Here is a 23,822-nt window from a genome sequence, read left to right as displayed (position 1 = left end):
ACAGAGATAGTAAGAACTGCAGATGCTGGAGAATCTGAGATAACAAGGTATAGAGCTGGATGAACACAGCAGGCCAAGCAGCATCAGAGGAGCAGGAAGGCTGACGTTTCGGGCCTAGACCCTTCTGAAGAATGGTCTTGGCCTGCTGTGTTCATCCAGCTCTACACCTTATTTCTTCAAATTACACTTCATTCCTTAGATGCAGTGACACTAACAGACACATTTTAAAAGCTTTTTTGTATTAAATAATATTTGAGTTACTAAGAGGCTGATTTATGCACACCAATTAAACCATTTGACAGATAAATAAAGGTTATCTCATTAATATAATTTACACATTATCTACATGTGGACATTTGTACATTTATTAAACATTGTCAAAAACCAACCACAATTTTCAGCACTTTGACTGCAATTTCTTAAATATGTTCTAAACATAAACTCTTCTCTCTGATACCCACCAGAACGCCATGGCTAGACAGTATCACACGGACAGAGAATGAATGCTGTGCATTCATAGCAAATACTAGTAATATGAGCATCTGAAGTGCAAGGAATTATCCTTTATGTTAGTATTGTATGGTACTTTCCATCGCATTTTCAATATATGTGGAGATAGCATGCTTTGGGTTGGACCCTAACAAATACAGCTATTGTCACTTCTACATTGGCCATTATCATATGCTATAAGTTTTCAATAATGTTGAGATGTGCCATCCTCAATTCAACAAGTATCAACTCATGTATGTTCTTTTGTTTTGTAAGTTGAATATAGTTTTTTTATAGCTATTATGATTTAAATTCTATGGTTACCTTGTCACCTTATGGTCAGGTCCTGTTCTCCTGAAATCTCTCTCCTGATCTGTTTTGAAAGATCAATACCAATTCCAAGTGCAAAACGCTTCCTATCAGTGATCACCTGCACTTCAAAATTACTAAATATTCAATAAAATTAGACTTCCTTGGATTTTGCTTTTAAAGTAGCTACTGTTTTCCATTCAGCTCTGGCAACGGTTATTAGCAAGTGGTCACTTTCAGTGATGAAGGCCTTCACTTTCAGCTCATCATGGTTCTTATATGGCCTCCATTAACTGGATGGTTTATCTTAGATCCACCCTGAGAGGGCTTTGGTGTTTCAGTGGTAGTGCCCTTACCTTTAGCCTCGGAGGTCTGGGTTCACATCCCACCTGCCCCAGAGATGTGTAATAAATTAGATCCAACATGATGGAGACAGAAATGGGATATAGCCAGCTATGACACAATCCAACATAGTTATCTGTGAAAATCTGTCTGAAATACATTTATATATGAGAGCCTTTTTTAAGCCTCTTTACATTGAGAGTTTGCATTCTTTTATCTTGTCAAATATTCGCCTATACATTGATTCATATTGGATCAAACTAGTATTGTCCTCCTGGGCAAGGAAATAGTGTATGCCACAAAATCTTTCTTGCCATCCAGAAAATCGATTTCTAATTTATAATTCAGTTAGCAAGAATGGGTTACATTGATTATTTTCTGTCCTTTTTCTAGGGTCGTGAACTAATCACAGGAAGCATCGATAAAGGGAACTACTTTGAAATTCACTTGAACCAATACAGCATGGTAGAATCCATCACTTGTCTATCACTGAAATCTTTGCCGGTCTCCAACTATATCTGCTTATATGGACAGCATGAGCGTCTCCTTAACAATTTATGTTCTCGCTTTGACGAAGGCCTCATCTCAGATTTTTACAGGTAAGGTAAAAATAGGTATTGTATTCTTTCTTATGGTATTATATATTCTTTCTTATGGTATTTAAGGCTGATTTTGCAGATTGAATCATGTGCAATTGTGAAGGCTATTGCCTGGAGAAAAGAATAAAAATTGATCATATCCAGTCATCAAAAGTCAGAGATAGTGTGCTGTTCTCTGCCACCAAGTCAAATTGATACTTATAGAGTCATACAGCACGAGAACATACCCTTCGATCCAATTCATCCGTGCAGACCAGACATCCCAATCTGACCTAGTCCTGTTTGCCAGCACTTGGCCCATATTCCTCCAAACCCTTCCTATTCATATACTCACTTTTAAAAAGTATATTTTCTTCGCTGTGACACTCTTCTTTTAAAGAGGATAGAATTTCATGGGAAGCCAGCCCAAAACTCAGACATATTGGAATGAACTTTGCTTACTCCTTTACTACTGTATATAGTTGTTTATATATAAAGTACATTCTCAAGATAACAGCGTAGGTATTTTTAATCAACTTGCTCAGGATAGTGTGACGTACGTGTGGAGCAGGTGGGACTTGAACCTAGGTAGGACACTAGCATTGTGCAATAAAAGCCCTCAAGACTACGGTATACATATCATCACAATTAGAATGGAGGTGGTATTTCTACCCACTTTTTGAAACCAATTTGATCTTAACTTAGTTGATGATGACTCAACCACTAGTAGATAAGACTCAACATTCTACATCTGTATCCTAATGTCCTACAATCTGTAAATGGTCTAATCAACCCAATGGATCCATCTTTATGAAAGTAGTAGATTTAAATTATTTTTGATTTGAGCCAGACATTGAAGAGAATAAAGCATAGTTCATACTTCCATAGAAAATGCAGACAGCCAAATGGTAAAAGGGTCTGTGAGGAGTTTCTGCATTGTTTCCTGTTAGTTGCTTGTCAGCATTGACAATTGCAGAAAATATGGAAGTGTATTTAATTAGTAATTTCGTTCCAAAAAAATTATGTTGTTAAATCATGTAAGCATTTAAAATAATGTCAATAATAACATGAAAGAATAGAGCAACGTTTTTAAAAGCTATAGTTTAATAATTTTCTGATGTGTTTCTGTTATATCACTAGCCAATATAAGCAAGGCTTATTGAATTAAATTGAGTTGAGTTGACACCAAAATTGATGGCATAGTGGACAGTGAAGAAGGCTTTCTAAGATTACAAACATATCTTGATCAATTGGGTCAATGGGCTGGTAAGTGGCAGCTGGAGTTTAATTTGGATAAATGTGAGGTATTGTATTATGGTAAAATAAACAAGGGTAGGACTTATACAATTAAAGATAGGGCCTTGGGTAGTGCTGTAGAACGGAAATACCTAGTGGTTCAGGTACAAAATTCTTTGAAGTTTGCATTACATGTAGACAGGGTGGTTAAGAAGGCATTTAGCACACTTGCCTTCATTGCTCAGACCTTTGAGTATAGGAATTGGGACTCATGTTGAGGGTGTACAGGACACTGGTGAGTCCTCTTCTGGAGTACTGTGTCCAATTCTGGTCACCCTGTCATAAGAAGGATATTATTAAACTGGAGAGGGTTTGACCAAAATGTTGCCAGGAATGGAGGGTTTGAGTTATAAGGACAGGCTGAATAGGCTGGGACTTTTTTCAATGGAATGTAGTAGGTTGGGGGCAACCTTATAGAGGTTAATAAAATCATGAGGGGTACAGATAAGGTGAATGACAGGTGTCTTTTTCCTAGGGTGGGGGATTCCAAGACTAGAGGGCATATTTTCAACGTGTGAGAAGAAAGATTTAAAAAAGACATGAGAGGCAACATTTTTACATAGTGAGTGGTTCATGTGTGGAATGAACTTCCAGAGGAAGTGGTGGATGCAGATACAGTTACAACATTTAAAAGATATTTGGATAATTTCATGAATAGGAAATGTTTGGAGGGATATGGGCTAAAAACAGGCTGGTAGGACTAGTTTAGTTCAGGATTACGGTCAGCATGGACTGGTTGGACCTAAGGGTCTGTTTCCGTGCTGTATGATTCTATAACTCTGTAACAGTTCCATTGTACATCATGACATGTGAAATGTAGTTAGAAACACTGGATTGTGATCTCAAGTCAGTTTTTAATGGGATGCTGAAGTTAATGTTATTGTAAGACCTTGGGATAACTTTGGTGGAATTATTTACCTTATTTCACTCCATCTGTTGCTGTCCATTGGATAAACATGAGGCTGTTTCCTTAATGCAAATGGCATAAAGAGTTGGGCTGTGATAATGCATCCAGCTAAAGGAGCCACTTCTAACAATGCAAGTGCCAGGAGCAGGCAGAAAGATATTATCTCCCCACAACCTGAACTACAGAAGCTTCAAATATATAGTGGTATCTGGAGCATCTTTAACTCCATTGGTCTATAGTAGCAATTTCACAGTACATTTGTGCAGTTACAAACACAAATGTGCTAAGAAACACTTCACATATTAATCTGTTCTAGGGCTGTGTAACTTCCTCCTACCCAGATGTAAATCAGGTTAGATTTTATCACTTTGCTTCATAATTTTGTTACATATTTTGAAGACTTGTCATTCATACAAATGTGGCACTATATTCTTAAGGCTAAGTCTTTTGAAAAGATTTGTGTGATTCGTAACTGTGTTGCTTTTAACTGAGAAGCAACATAGATTTCAGCACAGCTGCAAACCTCACTTAGGTCCATTTAATTTCATATTAAATGCAGCTCTATCCACATGCTTCTGCACTTTACTGCTGCGCAACATGTGCTTGAAGAAGTATTTGAGCCACTGAAAGCATTGGCTCAAATGGGAATGTTAATATTTCAAATAGAACACATACAGGAATGGTCCTATCATAAAATATTTGTGGACTTGCCGTATTTTTAAAAATATTTTGTTTGTGCAGATTTGACATAAGCATCAGTATTTAAATAAGACTTGAGTTGTTCTAGGACATATTTATTAGAAAAATATTGTTTTAAAAAGTAAATTGTACTGAGAAATTGAAGGTAGGTGAGGTACTTCAAAGATGACACAATTCAAATATATGGAATGGCATAATGTTCTATTTTCCTCAGTACCAACAATCCATTATTACTATTTGATGAGACCCCTTTAGAGAAGATGCTGTTAGTATTGGTGTGTTATTGTTCTCTTGTACCAATAAAGACAAATACTAGGAATGCTGGAAAATACTTCAAAATAGAGACCAAAAGTGCTAGAAATACACACCAACTCAGTTGGTATCCAAAGAAGAAATAATTATTAATATTTAAGTATTGACCGCCTTGGTAAAGGGTCTGTATATGAAATATTCATTTATCTCTTCTCTGCTCAAATGCCGTGGAGCTTGCTATATATATCCAGCACTTTTGTTCCTGTTATGGATTTTAGTTCAGAGTTCAGCATTTTGATTGACTTGGTGGACTGTAATGGTGTTTATGCACTGAGCTAAGTAGAATGTCATTTAGCATATGCTTCATGTGCTCCCTTGTGTTAATGGGCATCTGATGGGAACTGAAGAAAACTAAGATTAAGGATTGTGTGTAAGATTTCCATTATTCTAAGAATTTCAGTGAGGAAAAGAAAGCTGAATACATCTGTGCACAGAGATAGGAAACATATGTTTTTTGAGTGCATTGCGCAATTTGTATATTTTTATCAAGTCCTTAGTGATCCTAATGAAGGTTTCTAACACAGTGTCCTCAACTATGCTGAAGTTTCCCAAAGCAGTTTTCAACAGATAATCAACACAATGAGAACACTTTGAAAACATGTTTAATTAAACACAGATTGAGAAAATGAGATAAAAGTATATTTATACTCATACCTACAGATGTAGATATCTTATTTGTCTTGTTATTTCTTAGATTTTAGCTTAAGATCAAATTGTTTGCATTATTATGATTATTGCATTACTGTAGACACTAGGACTAAACAGAATACATGGCCTAATCAAAGTACTTCTTTATTTTCACTTTGGAACTGTGTGTACCAAGATTATTTGATTTTGTTTAGAAAATCACCTCCATAAATAGAAAATGAAAGCAAACCTAATATTATTGAAGTCAGTTACAGTGTGTAATGGATTGACAGCCTGCTCATATCTGGTACAGAGTATCACTGATCTTTATTGAAAACAGGATAAGCAGCTTGTCATGTGGAGATCAAATACCAGTCCAAAAAAAAATTAGCATTTTTGCTAAGTTGACTGTCTGCATGTGTGACATCAAAAGTGAGCTTGATGTGTATTGACACTCATTGACTGTACATTTTTTGAAATAAATTGATTTGAGCTCTGAATGTGACCTGTGAATAGGAATTCTACTTTTGATAGTTTTAATGGTTGTACTGATTTTCTGGACTGGAACACCAGTGCAGCCATCTGAATGTGTAATCAACACAAATAATGGTTTAGGCATGATATACCCTGTTCATTATTGCGTGCAACATCTTCCCTCACTCTCTCTCAACCACCCAAAATCCCCCACTCTCCGAACACTACATGATCTCTGCACTGCCTACTCACTCACTTGGGAAACCTCATCACCTTTCCTTCATCACTGCACCGGACAAAGGGGCTGCACTCTGAAACCTTGTGATTTTAAATAAACCTGTTGGACTATAGCCTGGTGTCATGTGATTTTTGACTTTGTCCGTCCCAGTCTAACACTGACACCTCCACATCACAGCTTTCCTTCATCAGTAAGAGAATCAGCTCTAACAGCTGTGCCACCCACTACCATCCCACCAATCTCTCCCTTTCTCTGATTCAAGGAAAAATCAGCCACAAAAGGGCAGAGAAAGCCAAGATAAGCGGCAGAGTGTCCGACATTTTGTTCCTCACCCCCTACGAGAGAAGAACTTGATCTTGACTCCCGACAGACTGTATCCAAGCCCCTGGAATAATATTGGAGGCTGTCCTTGACCTTGTCCTGCGACCCCCTGACTTGAAGACTGTCTCTCTTGACTGCTGATAACCATGATAAGCTTCCTGACTTTGTGTCTGGACTAAATGGCAAGGCGTCGGTAGTTCTGGCTGAGGACTGAGGGTGGAGGTGGCAAAGCACATAAAAGGCAAGTCAGAGATGCCATGAGTACCCAGGTAAGCTTAAGGTGTGATAGCGCTAAGAGAGCAAATGAGCAGCCCTGAGATGCAACCTGGACCAATCCATGAGCTGGGTGCCTGTCCCTACATACAAAGTGTCCTTGCAGCAGCATTTAAATGCTAGTTGCCAGTGTACCCCAGATTACAGTTTTAATGTGGAATTGAGAGGCTGAAAGGCATCAGCTGCCAGCGACAGCTGGGAGTTGGGGGGTGGTGGAAAGAGTGCAGCCTGGAGTGCACCCTGAAATGTTGTTACCAAATGTCCAAGATGGAGGTACAGAGGAGCAAGTGGCGAGCTGGAGAGGCCAGGCACCTGCTCTCACATTTTGACACCCAATTCCCTCATGCACATGATAGGATAGGAGGTTGCATATTAATGAGGTGAGATATGCAATTAATGAGGCTGATAACAAGCAATAATTCATGTTAATAGGCATCTCGCCACTGTCTTGCAAGAATTTTGTTTCAACGACAGGAAGCCTGTTGGGAAATGCTTGTGATGTCAAGATAGGCTTTGCTTGAATTGGATAGCATCAAATTTAAGCGAAATACGTACAATGTGGCAAAGGTTAGTGGTAAGCCTAAGGATTGGGAAAGTGTTAAAAGCCAAAAAACGATAACCAAAAAATAATAAAGACGGAGAAAATAAACTTTGTGGGTAAAATTGCAAATAATATCATGATTGGCAGCAAGAGCTTATTTAAACATACATAAAGGAAAAGAGAATCCAAAATGAACATAGGCACCTTTGAGAATGAGACTGGGGAAATAATAATGGGGAGCCAGGAAATGACAGAGGATTTAAATAAATACTTTAAATCAGTCTTTTGGTAGGAGAAACTAATAGCATTCCAAAATTACTAAATATTCAAGAGACAAATGAAGGAGAGGAAATAAATACAATAACTGTCAGCAGGGAAAAAACACTAGAGAAACTAATGGGGCTGAAGACCGATATGTTCCCTGGACCTGATAGAACACATCCTAGGATATTAAGAACACATCCTAGGATATTAAAGGAAGTAACTGCAGAGATAGTGGATGCACTGGTAGTAATTTTTCAGGAATCCTTAGATTCTGGAATTGTATCTCAGTATTGAAAAACTGCCAAGGTAACACCTTTGTGTAAAATGGGAACAAGAAAAGAGATAATTGTAAGGAAGTTAGCTTAACATCTATTATTGGGAAAATATTAGAGTCTGTTATAAAGGCAATAGCCGAGCATTTAGAAATGCATAATATGATTAAGCAGATTCAGCTTGGCTTTTTGAAGGGCACCTCATGCCCGACACATTTACTAAAATTATTTGATAAGGTAACAAGCAGGGCAGGTAAAGAGGAAGCGTGGATCTAATATATTTAGATTTTCAGAAAGTGGTTGATAAGGTACCACACATTAGGCAACTCAACAGGATAAGAACCCATGGTGTTTAAGGTAGAATATCAGCGTGGATAGCTGATAATTAGAAGATAGGGATAAAAGAAGCATTTTCAAGACGGTAACCTGTAACTAATGGTGTGCCACAGGGATCATTGCTGGGGCTGCAATTATTTACAATACACATTAGTGACTTGGATGAGGAAAGTTAATGTAACTTTGCAGATAATACAAATATAAGTGGGAAGACAGCTGGTAAGGATGACATCAAGAGTCTGCAGGGGATGTGGACAGGTTAAGTGCATGGGCAAAAACTTGGCAGACAGAATATAATTTGGGAAAATATGAGGTTATATATTTTGGCAGGAAGAGTAAAGAAGCTGAATATTATTTAAATGGAGAAAGACTGCAGAAAACTACAAAACAGAGGGTCTGGGAGTCCTTATCCATGAATCACAAAATCTAGCATCCAAGTTTAAGTGAGTAAAATGTAAGGCAAATGGAATGTTGGCCTTTATTGCAAAGGGAATGGAGTATAAAAGTATGGAGGTTTACTAAAACAGTACAGGGCACTAGACGGACCACAGCTGGAATACTTTGAACAGTTTTGGGCGCCGTATCTAAGGAATGATATACTGGTATTGAAGGCAGTCCAGAGAAGGTTCACTAAGCTGATATCAGGTTTTGAGGGACTGTTTTATGAGGAGGGGTTGAGTTTGTTGGGCCTATACTTATTGGAATTTAGAAGAATAAGAGGCAACCTTATTGAAACATACAAGATTCTTAGGGGACGTGGCAAGGTAAATATGGAAATGTTGTTTCCCTTATGGGAGACTCTAGGGCCGGAGGCCATAATTTCAGAATAAGGGTTATGCATTTAAGAAAGAAAAGAGGTGGAATTTGTTCTGTCAGAGGGTAGTGAATCTGTGGATTTTTTTAACCACGGACAGTGTCAAAGCTGGGTCAATAACTATATTCAAGGCTGAGATAGACAGAATTTTTTAATCAGTAAGGGAATCAAGGCTTATGGGGAAAAGGCAGGAAAATGGAGTCAAGTATTATGAGATCAGCCATGATATCATTGAATGGTGGAGCAGACTCAATGATCTGAATGATGTCCTTCTGCTCCAACATCTTACAGTCTTTGAATTTTCATGGAATTGTCCCAGATTTTTCGGCATAGCTTGTGTCATTCTAGGCCTTTGCTGGACAGGTGAATTTGCTGGACCATGGAAAGTGGGAACTTCTAAATAGCACCAGAAGCATTTGTTCCTGTGTGAGGTTGAAGCATTTAATTTTTCATACTTCCCACACCCGGCTGTGAGAAACAAAATAAATATTTTACTGAACTGTACAGCGAAAGTACAATCTGAATTATTCCAGAAATTTAAAAAGAACACTTCACTAAAATAAATACGAGTGCAGAATGGTCATGTACACACTATAACCTTGTGCCTAAACAATGACTTTATATAAACTAAAACTGGAACTGGAACCACACTGCAGGTGACAGACCACAGAGATTACTGGACTAGAGAATGTCAGATTAGGGAGATACTCCTATGAGAACAATGGAAAAGTAGTGTCAGTTACAGAAGCCATGCCTATTAATTTGACATGCATGAAAAATAATGTGTATTATTGGAGAAAATAGGAATATAATATATTTCACCAGGGGGAACATGAGATTACGCTTCACAAATTTGCACCCAGTGCAGAACTTTGCTCACCAGGTACACATCTATCCCTTCTGGGATATGTCCAAAAATTGAAAATGAGTTGCCAGAGTGCAAAACATAGCTGTGTAGTGATAATTAGACTGAAGCTCATTAAAGTGCATTGGACAAGACTATCCCTGGTTGGCGGTTCATGGCACAGATGCATGCGGCATTTCATAAGGCACACCTTTGTACAGTGTTGTAAAACATAAACAATCAGGTGGCTCTTACCAGATGAATACATAATGCCACTGGTACTGTAACAGCTTAATATCATTATGCTGTGCAATTCATATTATCATGCCAAGTGGCAGACAAAACTCTTCTGTGGTATATATGCCTGCTGACACTACAGAATGTGAAAAAGGGGGCTCTACTATTTTAATTTGAAAAGCATGCAATGAAAAACAGGTTTAATTTTGTAATACTTGTAGGCATGGCACATAACAGGAAACCATGTGATATGGAAACAAGATTTACCAACCAAAAATAACATTTCACCTGGCATAAATACCTGATTGTATTTAGTAACATGAAGACCACATGCCTCACAATGCAAATGTGATCTATTAATTCTCATTGTTTTCTCTGATCAATTTAGTGTTAGTTGCTGAGGAGTTTATTTGCCCATGCAATATTGATTTGGCTATATCACAAGAAGGAATGAACAAAAACTCAAAAGAAAGATTTGAACCTATACATTGTCTTTCATGTTCCAATGACTTCATACCAAATAGCATACATTTCAAGTAGTATAGAGCCAAGCATGGCAGTTAATTTGCTCACACTAACATCCTTTCAGCTAAGAAGGAGGAAGAATATCAGGTTAACCTTTTGTAATACTTGTTCAGGCAAACGTGGTTTAGATGGCTTTACTGTGTACAGTTTTCATCGTCCTGATAAAGGAAGGATATTATTAAATTGGAGAAGGTTCAGAAAAGATTTACCAAAATGTTGCTGGTACTGGAGGGTTTAAGTTATAAGGACAGGCTGGATTGGCTGGGACTCTTTTCATTGGAGTGTTGGAGCTTGAGAGGTGACCTTATAGAGGTTTATAAAATCATGAGGGGCTTGGATGAGATGAATTGCAAAGGTCTTTTCCCTAGGGTGAGGGAGTTCAAAAAAAGGGGGCACATTTTTAAGATGAGGGCAGGAAGATTTAAAAGGGACCTGAGGGGCAACTTTTTCACACAGAGGGTGCTTCGTATGTGGAATAAACTACCGGAGGAATTGGTGGATGGAGGTAAAGTTACAACATTTAGAAAACATTTGAACAGCTAAATGAATAGGAAGGGTTTAGAGGGATATGGGACAAACACTGTTTAGTGGGACTAGTTTAGTTTGGGATGCATGGACGGGTTGGAGCAAAGGTTCTGTTTCACGCCGTATGACTCTATAACTCTATTAGCTAGGATTGAAAACAAACCGTTTGAGGATTATTTGCAAAACAAATGCCAAAAACAATAGTAAGCTGATACCAGTAGATATCTAGGCAACCAAGACTGTGTTGGATGCTACACCATCTTGGACATTTGGCACTGGCAGCAGGTCCAAACAGATTCAAATGATTCAAAAAGCATTGTTAACAAAGCACTGCATCTGCAACAAACTTAATGGCCGTGAAGAAAGTGTTTGTTTGGTCATTAAGATTTTGACCTGTCAAGTAATTCAAAATCAAGTTGTGTAGGTAAATTGGGCCAGAACTACATAGTTAACTTTCCTAGCCAGAAAACAACCCAGTATTTGTATTCATTAGTTACAAAAGGAATATCAGAAATGTCGGTACATTAGTAATTCCTCATGTACATCATGAACCATATTGTTCATTATATGGTACAGTTAAAGAAAGGTTATGGTTACCTGTTTAAGAATATATACTGCATTTTTATTCTTTCTGAAAGGAAATTATGATTAACTTTAAGCCTGTTAATTTAAGGTTTGTGATGAAATTTTAATTGTTATCCTGAAGGTTAGGACTGTATTTTGGGGGATATGGGGGAATAGCCCACGTATCATACACCAATACAGTGTATACTAAGTAAGGGTCTGGTCCAAGAATTGAAACACTTTTGTTGTTTGCAATGTATGGAGTTTTCTAATAAATGAGTACATCAGTCGTAATCATATGCTTATACTGTTATCTGTTGTTCGGTCTTTAAGGAGCAAATCATAATGGAAGGCTATGATTCTTTGCCATTAAGGACTGATGTTGCTAGTAGGTTAGAAATTCTTACTTTTGGTAGAATTTTGTAACGTTGTTTTGTAAAGCTTCACAAATGATTCAGTAGATACACCAAGAATTGTCTAATATGGTAATAAATATAATCACAATTAAAACCTTAGTCTGAGCTGTTAAATTATCTTAATTTAGGTGGCAGTAATGTTGTTGCATTTTGTTACAGCATCCTTCAGTTTCACAAGGAAAAAATAGCCACATTCTCATTGTTAGCAGCAGCCATCAAACCTTCACAAGTGCCTGTGCATGCATGTTGCATACGGGTAAGGTCATGTTTGACTTTGAAGCTTCCCTGGGTGAACAGTCTGCTAATACTGTCAAACTTATCCAATCTATAATTTATTCACCTGTGTAAAGTGCCAGAGAGCAATTTGTTCATATTATTAGGCATCTTCAAATGAAAGAGAGAGAAATTGATGAGAAAAAGCAAACATAAGTTTGTTTTGCATGTGCTTTGGTACAAGTCAGCTGCGTAGGAGAAGAAATTTATTTTTTTCTCTGGAACTGAGGAAGTTCTGGAATGCTTTAAAGCAGTCCTACAAGCATGTTGCTATAGTTACAGGTAGCATTTGTTGATGATCTGAGTGCACTTCTGTTTGATTTATTTTGTGAGCAGAAAATTTGTATTTTTTTTATGGATCACAACACATCCAGATTTTAATTCATACCGATTTTACATTCAATATTATTAATTGTAAGTTATTTTTCTGCACTGAAAATTTGTTAATTATTTTGTATTTTGTATTTTAAGTAACCCTGCCACTATTTATAAATGCTCTCTCTCTTTCTGACATATGTATCATGTGTGAGATCCCAGTAGTCGTAGATTTGGGCACTATCTTGAATTAGATAACTGTAAGTTGGTATCATTTTGTTTTGATAACCTTATGAGTTCTAATTTGAGTTGATCTTTGTTATCTAATGCATGAAATACCTTAATGTTGTTAGAATAATTGTATGCTAAATATTAACAGTACTGTTGAATTTAAAAATTCCAAGATGATAGAAAACAATCTTTTAAAAATACATTGATTCCAATGACCTTTAAAATCGTAGTTGTTTCAAATATTTTAATCCCATTTCAAAACTAATTCCCAATCTCCATTGTAAAAACAGTTACTGCTGTGTTACTGTCTGTTAGTGTATCTTCTATTTTGCTGCTTACTGTAAGCTGGAGGTAGTGCAGCTAGACAACTACTGTCAACAAAATGTGACAGAGAAATGTAACAGTGAGTGTACTACTTCAAAGAAATGCATACCATTTGTATGTTTTCTTTATATTACAATTATGTAGATACAAACATGGAGGAGGTCTTCAGGTACTGTGTAACATCCCTTCCTCTGGGTTCTATGTTAGGACTTATTCACCTTTGAAGGTCCAATCATAACGTGGCCAAGCAGGTTGACAGCAATCCTGCAAAACCTGTAAGTCCTTCCAATCTACTCACTAGCAGTGGTGACAGCAGGAGAGTTTCCTGGTCAGCCATCCTGCAGGAGGCAATTGCAAACCACAGCAGTACTTTGCTTGTAAGCATGGACCAATCTAATGAAAGTCCATGGCCCAAAATTCAGAAATGAGAATGGAAAAAAACAGAGATAGTAATATTAGAACATGATATTTGTTTACATAGCTACGTACATGTTGGTTAAGGACTCTATAGTGTTTGTTGGAAGTAATTTATTTCTTTACAATAGTAACTATTTTATCACATTTTTTACTTCAAGTTTAAATTATGAGGTATCTCCTTTAATTGTCTTATGCAGTCTATGTAGAATACTGTACTGTACTAATTTTGATGTTTCAAATGTAGGCGGTAATTAGTTTTCTGCACAGTCATCAAATTAATGTGCTAGGACTGAATCAGCATTTAATGTACATTTTTTTTCAGAAAGCCTTTACTGTACAAATTAAAGTGTGACAGTATACAGTCGTAAGCCTTTTTTATTTATACTGTGTGGTAAAATCTAGTATCCTGCTATTCTGATAAACTGTGAGGGGAAAAATAATATTTTTAACTTCTTGAATTCTAGGTTGCTATTGTATTATTTTACAGATCTGCAGTTTACTGGACCAGGATTGCAATTCAAATAGAAGGTTGCAATTTTGTGGAAAATCTGTAAATGCTAACTAAGTTATAAGGACTGTATGATTGCAATGCAACAAAAGATATGTAATGTTCTTTGCTTGTTAGTTGAAATGTAGTTTATAGGTTCAGAGCTAGAAACTGTTTACCAAATTATTGCAAGGATATCTCCTAGCAACCACTTTGAAAATGACAGCAAAACACTGTTCTCAAGCTCGCCATGGAGTTTATCTGCAATCCCTAATAACCCAAAATACTTGATGAATTTTGGAGAGGATGTTGTTAACTTGGCACATCCTCCTACATTCTATTTGAATTTTACTTAATTTGGAAGTAGGATATGATATTAGACCAGATAAAGGCTGTTACAAATATTACAGTTGGATCATATGTTTTGACTACCTAAGGACGTCTACAAAAATTGTCATGTTCTATAAAGGCTCTTTTTAACTATGGTCCCTTTTCCCTTAAACCTTCTCCGCACTCATCTTACTGCTTACATATATTCTTGCTGGCTTTATTTTTCTAAAAGGCAAGCTTCATGCTGTTGACCTATTAGTATTTTGTTTTCTCTATATATTGGTTGACAGATCCCCAACTTGGGTCATCACTTAATTCAAGTGATCACTTTGGTGCGTCATGATTGCAATTAAAACTGGTATTTAGTCTGATTTCACAAGAGCTCATGGTCAAAAATATAAATAACTTAAAGTGTTAAAATATGATTAGATAAGCCATCAATAACCAGAGGGCATAGATTTAACGTAGAGGTAGAAGGCTAGAGGGTAGTTGAAGATAACTCTTTTTCACCAAGGGGGTGATGGAAGTCTGGAAATCATTGTCTGAAAGGGTGACTGAGTCAGAAACTCTTGGAAAATTTAAGTAGTATTTAGATGTTCACTTGCATTATCATCACCTCCAGGGTTATGGGCCAAGAGATGGAAAATAGGATTAGAGTGGTCAGTTTTTCAACTGGCACGGATCTGATAGGCGAAGTGGCCTCCTTCAATGCTATAATTGTCTATACTCTGTTTTCTCTGCTAATCAAAGGTGACTTACTTTTCAAGGAATTGGTGCAACATAACATTAAGCTAAATAAAAACTGAAAGAACTGCGGATGCTGTAAATCAGGAACAAAAATAGAAGTTGCTGGAAAAGCTCAGCAGGTCTGGCAGCAACTGTGAAGAGAAAATCAGAGTTAATGTTTCGGGTCCAGTGACCCTTCCTCCAGTTCTGAGGAAGGGTCTCCGAACCCGAAACGTTAACTCTAATTTTTTTCTTCACAAATGCTGCCAGACCTGCTGAGCTTATCCAGCAACTTCTGTTTTTATTTATAACGTTAAGCTATCATGGCAAATGGAGAAAAATAATAGACTAGCAATGTGTTTGCCCCAATTTTTGGGTATGAGATCACAATGTTTGTGGAGTATTTGTGCCCATTTGATTGAGTTGGGGAATACGTGAAATTTGTTCTCAACTGAATGTTTGTTGTGCTAATTAGTGTATTGGCAGTGTTGTTCTCTGCTTTTCAACACTGCTGGAGAACTTTGTACTCAGCATGAGTTCCCGGCAACATTTTCTTGCTGATCACATGGTCCATGCAGTGAGTGATTTCTTAGAGACAGGCTGGCTGGGAAAAAGGAAAGCTGAACAAATATTGATTCAATAGAACTTCTTGGAAACTGGACATCAGAGCAGAGTGATGTCTCTATAGTGACATGGGCTGCTGAAGGCATTAGTAGTGTAACTGGGCATCAAGAGAGATGCCTTTGTCATTTGGTGGGAAGAGATAGTGCAAAGATCACTCTCAGAAGGTAGTAGAAATGGGTGGCCAGGAACAACAACTCCAAAAGACATGGAAGTAATGCCACAAGAGATCTAATAACCATGGCAGCATCTCCTGAGTGCAGACAGGAACTCTCTGGAGAACTACCAGTTGTGATGGAGTCCATTCCATCCAAATTCATGGAACATTGGGGATGACAGCATCCTCCTGTCTTATATTGTTTTTCAAGTCCAAGAATGTCCTCATCCTGCTCTGTCTGGCATGATGAGAAAACTGTAGATGGAGTGACCATAGATCTCCTCCTTCCTATACAACTCACTTCCCTCCCACCAACCTTTCCCTTCAGTTCCTTCTTTCAGTCATCATAAACACTGTTTTTCTAGCTGCAGGATCCCTCAGATGAGAAAGGCGAAGAATGGTTCAGCCTGTGATGAAGAAGCCCCACCACTTGATGTGATACTTGTAACCAGATGCACAGATAATGATACTGCACTTACGTACAAGGTTCAAATAGAGTTGGGATCAGCATACAGTAAATTACAAGGCATTAATGGTTACAATCAGGCCATAATGAAAGGATGGCCTATTTGCCAACTCACCACAGGACAAGTTACTGCTGCAAAGGACTCAGATGAGGACCTGAATGGGACAGCAGTCCCCATTTGCTTGAATGGGTGCAGCTCCCACAACATTCAAGAAGCTTGACACCGTCCAGGACAAAGCAACCCACTTGATTGGTATCACATCCACAAGCATTCAATCACTCTATCACCGATGCTCAGTAGCAGCAGTGTGTACTATCTACAAGAACGCACTGCAGAAATTCACAAAGATCTTTAGTGAGTACCTTTAGAGAGTAAACCAACAACTAATTCCACCAAGAAGGACAAAGGCAGCAGATACAATGGGAACACCATTACTTGCATGTTCCCCTCCAAGCCACTCACCATCCTGACTTGGAAATATATTGCCTTTCCTTCACTATCCCTGGATGTACATCATGGAATTCCCTTCCTAATGGCATTGTGGGTCTACCTTCAGCACATGGACTGCAGCAGTTTAAGAAGGCAGCCCACTACCACCTTCTCAAGGGCAACTAGTGATGGGCAATAAATGCTAGCCCAGACAGCAATGCTACATCCCACAAGTGAATTGATAAAAAGGACCTATCCTGCCTTTGGCAGGCATCTCAGATAACGAGGATTAAGGTGGCTATGTATCAGGATGCAACTGTGAGCATTCTGCCACAAAATTAGCCACCTGCCTCCAATACTTTCCTGCCAAATGATGAAGGTAAAAATTATTCTCTTAATAGGATTAAAGCAAGAAGAGAAGCAAAAGCCACGAAACATAGAATCTGGACATCAGAACAAAAGTGAGAATAATGTAAGAATTCCGGTGATTGTACTCAGACTCTAGAGCAGCAGTAAGAGTGGCTATAGAAAAGTGAATAGCTTGTAGATGAAAGTGATCAAGAGATGGAAGGGCCTTGTTTATTTGAACTCATCTTGCAAAAGGAGTTAGCAAGATATTGGGCTGAATTTTCCCAATCCCCATCCATAGCATCGCTAACTGTGACAACTAAGACAGCAGGCCAAATGTCTGCTTTATCTCATCTTTTTGTGGCATGGCAACCATCTTCAACCGTGTCATCACTGGGTATCCCTTGTTGCCCAGTAGTGTGGCTCAAATCCAGCTGGCACAGTGGAATGAAGGCATTAAGATTGCTGCCAGGATACTCGGAGTTGGCCTGCATGATTCACTGCCTAGGGTCAAACAGCAGCTGGATGTTCAGGGAGAGAAAACACTTTCAGTTCCATTATGGGGCAGATTTGACACATGGCCCTTGCGAAAATTTGTGCATGGAGTCAAAGGCAGCCTGCACTTTCGGAAGTGTGCAGTTCAGTAAATGCCACCTGTATGTATCATGGCAAGAGATTATACGATTCTGCAGGTATCTCCAATTCCTGCTTGGAATGGAGCCAGACCCATAAAAGTTCATCACCACGGTCACTTTCACAGCCATAGGAAATGTGGCTCTTGTCTTGTTATGTCATCATATTTGTGACTGCAGCAGGTGTCAGATTTTCATGATGTTACAAACATAGAAACAAAAAAAGCAGGAAGAAGGGTAGGCCATGTGGCCAATTTAGCCTACTTCATTGCCATGCTGTCTCCCCAAACCACTAAACACCTTTAGTGTCTAGAAATCTATATATTTTCTCCTACATATATTCAATAATTTAGTCCCACAGCCTTATATGGTAGATAAATCTGCAGGTTCTCCTGTCAATTAACTTCAACAATCAGAGGGGTGAATGTACTTGATTTTTTTCATTCTTGAGATTAGTTATAACAGATTTTGAATTTTTTTAAGTATGTGTTGTTTCAATTCAACATTTAGTTGACCAATGATAAAGGTATTCGAATAAATAAGTTAGATAGATCTATCGGGTTAACAAAAATAAGGAGTTTGTTTTATTAATTACTCACTGAGGCGAAGCATAAAGCTTATTAAAAAAGTAAAACACATCCAGAAGTCTGTGACGTAGATACACATGCAAAACTGCAAGTTATAGGGAGGGGAAATTGGTTGGAACAAAGTTAAAGTCTGTAAGTGAAAAGAATTTTGCATTTCAAGATTCTTTCGGGGTTCTAGTGGTGTTACAGACAATGTTAGGTTGTTCTTCTGGATACAGTCTCTTTTAAACTGTAATCCATACTATTATAGAGTGGGTACATTTAACTTAGTTTCATTCTTAAACTATCTAATTCTGTGATTATTGCAACTTGTAAAGAGACAGAATCCAAGGTTGAAAAGAACTGTTGCGGGAGAGCTAATGTTACTCTTCTATCCTGCAGGCTTTCTTAATGTTACTACCCTCTGTAACAAACAGACAAGCTTAATCATAGTTTTTCACAACAGGGAGTGTTGGTCATATGATTGGCACACAACTTAGAATTTTAGATTCTCTACACTGTGGAAACAGGCCATTCGGCCCAACAAGTCCACACCAACCCTCTGAAGAGCATCCCACACAGGCCCATCCTTGTAACCTTGCATTTCCCATGATTAATGCACCTAACCTACACATCCCCAAACACTATGGGCAATTTAGCATGGCTAATCCATCTAATTTGCACATCTTTGCACTATGGGAGGAAACCGAAGCACCCGGCAGAAACGCACACAGACACAGGGACAATGCGCAAACTCCACACAATTGCCCAAGGGTGGAATCAAACCCAGACTCTGGCACTGTGAGGCAGCAGTGCTAACCAATGAGCCACAGTGCCACCCTTGGGGTAATCCATGTTAACAAAGGATTTTCAATCTCCTGTTGTGAATGCTAAGACGCTCTTGAAATAGGTAGGGAGCCTTCAGTAACCTTTTGCACAGTCGGCTCTGGTTGCTCCCCTGTGTCTTTCGACAGATGAGATGCTTGATGCTTATTTCCTTAGGGTTTTGTCCAAAGAATGACAAATATGAAATTCACTAGGGAAACTGTCTGTACAGTTCTCCTGTTAATCCACATCAAAGGATTTTAGAAATTTGGCCATTTTAAAACAATGTCCTTGCTCATTTAAAGGTGTTCTGTTTTCATATGAAAGTCCCAGGAATTAAATAAATTTATGGAATCAAAGATTAATGGTCCATATATTCCAACTTTGATTCAGTAAGGACATCCATACTTAACATTATTGCTCCACGAGAACCTTAGGAAGATATGGCCCTCCTTTCCATTCTCCCACTTTCCTCTTTTAGCACCCTTCCCCGCCCTGCATGATCTTTGCTCATTCTCCAAATATTTCAAAGGTACTGCCTAGTAGTGCACCCTTTTCTAGGAGCAACTGCTTTGTGTAAAAGCCATGAGGTCAACAAAAATTCCTTCAGAGCACTCCTGATAGACTTCTGCAACTTGAAACAACTAAAGAAAACACCAAACACTTGTAGCGTTGTGACAGTCAGAAAAAAAAACAACTGGCTACTAACCTGTGACCCTTTAAATAGCATTGGTAGGGTGTTAGATATTTTCTGATTAACCTGTTCAGATGTGTTATGATGTACCTCTGAAGCAGATGGTTGTTGAACATGGGAGTAAGGATACTATCACTGCACCACAAAAGCCCAACTAAGCCAGGCCTTACGTGGGGTGTCAGATATTTTCTAATCAAACTGCTCAGATATATTGTGACACACTTTTGGAACAAGTGGGACCTGAACACAGGTCTGGATCAGAGGTAGGGACACTACTATTGCACCACAAACGCCCTCCAGGTGGTGTGGTATTGCTGCCGCTGAAAATGTTTAGTTGTGAGAGGTTAAAGACGGAATGGACTGGAGTATGGTGCTCCAAACTGACATTGCTGGTGGGAAATCAATATTGCTCATTGATTACTTTTATGATCTGCCAGTAAATGTTTTCTTCACCCCTGCACTCATATGGCAGCTGAGACAATTTGCCCCACAAATGTCCATGCACACCACATCCATCATTTTCGACCTCCAAGGGCATTCTTAGTGAGCTCAGAACAGGCACTAATTAACTCATTCTCAGACTGCAGTTCTCTCCTTTAAGAGTTTTTTCCTATTTTGACAGTGTCATGGACCCATAAAAGTATGGGTTTTGATTCTACCCTTTTGTGAAAGGAACCGATTTTGCTAATGTAAACTAAGCACGTTTTCTCCTCTTTGACTTCTGTATAAAATCAAAGGAAAACTAACTTTCCAATCCAAAAATAACATTTTAAAACTAATACATGGATATCATTCTACCAAAAATGAGTGAAGTCATGCACAAATAAAAATGACCTAATTAATAATCTATTTAGAATTTTACTGCAGTTGTAATCCAACATAATTGAATAATCCTTAAATAAATAAACTTTGCCAATATTGGAGAAATATTTGAGAATCATCATTGGACAAAGCATTACCCTTTATTCAATATTTAGACTCAGTTACCTGAAAGCAGTTCAAGTCTTTAAGTGGGGAAACTCCTCTTTTAATTCAATAGAATAGAAACCCTGATTAATGTAGATTATTTTGCTTCTAGGCTTGTGCAGAGTGCTCTGTGCCTTCTACAGCTGTGATGCTCATACGCGTAAAGAAGAAAGCTGGGATCAGCTGTAGCTCTCAGAATAGTCCAGTGGGCTGAATTTTCTCAGTCCCTGAACAATGTAGGCAATAATGAGTCAGTTGGGAAAATATGGCAAATCGGAAAAAAGGGATTCTTGAACAAACCATAAAAAGGTCAAATCTTCCACCCAAGGTTGAATAACAAGATGAGAATTTTGCTAGTTAGTGGCAAGAGGTCCATTTGCATGTGTTAACATCTCACTATGACCTATTCTCACCTCATTTATGTGTAGCTTGCATTTTCCCACATGGAACAGAGAAACTAGATGGTGACAATTCCCAATATGAAGGTCAGAGAGGAAATCTCCAGCTGGCCACTTATTCCTCCAGGCCTCTGTCTTAGCCAGCCATCCCCACTGCCTCAGAACACACTCCATGGGCAGTAACCACCTGCATCATCCATCCACACAGGTTGGCATCAGACATGCAGCAATCTCACCATATCAACATGACACAACTCACTTAGAATACGGTTATCCACAGTTGTAATGCAACTCCCAGGCCACTTTGTATATAAGGTCAGGCTCCCATCTTCATGGATTGGAGAAAGGTGTATCTCAGGGTTCTTAGCTTGCTGCCTTAGCACTCTGTGCCTATTTGGATGCTCACAGCATTCCTGCATTACCTTACCTTGCCTTTTTTGCACATTACCATCACATTCAGGCTGAGTGTCATCACATACTGATTGTTTTGACTTTTACCATGGGCATAAAGCCAGGAAGCTTCCATGGTAGCCAGCAGTGATAAGTCATGGGGTAGATATGTTGTTTTATGGCACAGTGCTATGTCATTGTCACATCTGCAGCATGTGCCAGCAGCTTACTCAGCAAACACATTGAATGTGCTTTGATTAAATGATTAAATGGCCATGTCTCAAAGTCGAAGGGGAATAGTCCTCAGTCAAATCAAGCAGGTCTGTCATCAGTCCAGGGCCTTAGACTTGGTCATTTGGGTGCTTTGGACAGTCCGTGACATGGGTTCCATATAATTATAGTCTGGGCAGTGGGCTATTGTCATTCCTACATATCCAGTGAACAAGAGCAAATCAGTCAGGAGCTGCAGAGATCGTCCTTCCAATTCAGTCAGGGTATAGACCACAGTCATTCCTGAGCAATGATAAGATGCTATGCCACACTGGTCATTCGGGAGAGAATAACACTCACATAGACAGAGTTCAAGCATAGTATCATGCTAAGGACGGACAACCTGTGTAGCTTCATTCTTGTAGTTCTATCAGACAGGTGATGATGTAAAATGGCAATGCATTTACTATGGTGAGCTTCTCTTTGCAATGAGGTGTCACCTGTGTCACCTATATCCCCTCTGAAGCTTTTCTTTTTTGTTTTCCTCCCATTATGTATAATGTGAAATGTGAAGGACTATTCGTGGCTGGCAGCAATTGACCTGATGCACAGCTGGGCTTTAAATATGACACTGATGTCAGAAATCCTAGCAGATCCCAGTGGTGGTGAGCAGTTACTACTGGTAAGCACAAGATGGCATAATAAGGTTCAGACCCACTTGGAGTACTTAACAATATTAGGGAGATCCTGATTAAAACAATTTGATGTTTAATTTGGTTCAACTGCCTGTCTGTGCTGAAATAACTGATTTGAGCTGACTCTTAATAATACCCCTATTAGTCTCATACCTTTGAGTTAAAGAAACTCAAATCTATGGCTGGTATTCATTTATCCCTGCTCAAAATGCAAGTGTTTGGATAGTCTATCGATAGTCTACAACTATGTAATGAAGGCCTGATTTCTTACTCCTGTCAAAGTTATGGGAGAGGTGTGTCTCAGAACGGACTCGGATTTTTTGCTTCTTGCCACTACTAATTTGTACTGCTGTATTTTAACATTAGAGAGCTATCATTTTGTTGTTTTATTGCACTGATAGGAACACAGACAATTCTGTTTAATTGTATCAATCTTGACACAGCAAATTTGTGGCTTCACTGCAGTGATATTAGCACAGCCCTGAGGATACACAGAACAACTAACCTTTAATTAAATGTCAAATTTTGGTAAGGTCAGAGCCACATTTGAGTGTCATGGGGCTCTGTTCCTCAGGGATAGATTATGTTGCTTCTTTTTCTCTCAGCTGTGCTATGCTGAATTTCTGGCTGACTTCCTTGTCATGCTAGTATTGATACAGCTGTTCATCTTTTCTGGATTTCATCGCATTCGGTAGTGTAAAATAATGAAAAAAAGTATATCAACAACAGTTTGCACTTATATAGCACAATTCATATAAGCATCCCAAGACATCGCAGGAGTGAAATCAAAAAAAAATTGTCGCTGAGCCAAGCCAGGAGATAAAGAGTTGGATTTTGATTTTCAGCTTGGAAAGTTGACATTGAGGTGATTTTCTGGTCCCTTCCCCACTCCACATCATCACCTAACAATCAATGCCAGTTCCAAAGGGATGGCTAATTATTGGACAAATGGTGTATTCACCATCCAATTTGAGGCAGTGGACATGGAGAGGAAACTGGATTTGGGTGTGACAGCCCATTTTAAATGTCAAATGGCAGCCATTATTATGGTTGGCATTTATGTTGGAATGGAAGAAAGAGGAATCAGTGAGAAGACTCTCATGCAATGGCAGCCAGTG

General features: G+C 38.5%; 1 protein-coding gene across 1 annotated transcript in view; it reads left to right on the top strand.

Annotated features, from left to right (window-relative positions):
• Nucleotides 1-23,822, top strand: part of cfap61 (cilia and flagella associated protein 61) — a 183,179-nt gene that overhangs the window by 150,675 nt on the left and 8,682 nt on the right. Inside the window, exon 23 of the mRNA XM_048600915.1 lies at nucleotides 1,534-1,739. Coding sequence (XP_048456872.1) covers nucleotides 1,534-1,739 — 206 coding nt within the window. The remainder of the gene's footprint in view (nucleotides 1-1,533; nucleotides 1,740-23,822) is intronic.

The sequence above is a fragment of the Rhincodon typus genome, chromosome 9 (assembly GCF_021869965.1).
Source record: "Rhincodon typus isolate 14 chromosome 9, sRhiTyp1.1, whole genome shotgun sequence".
Classification (NCBI taxonomy): domain Eukaryota; kingdom Metazoa; phylum Chordata; class Chondrichthyes; order Orectolobiformes; family Rhincodontidae; genus Rhincodon; species Rhincodon typus.
The sequence above is the reverse complement of the archived record's forward strand: the minus strand, read 5'-3'. Positions and strand labels throughout refer to the sequence as shown.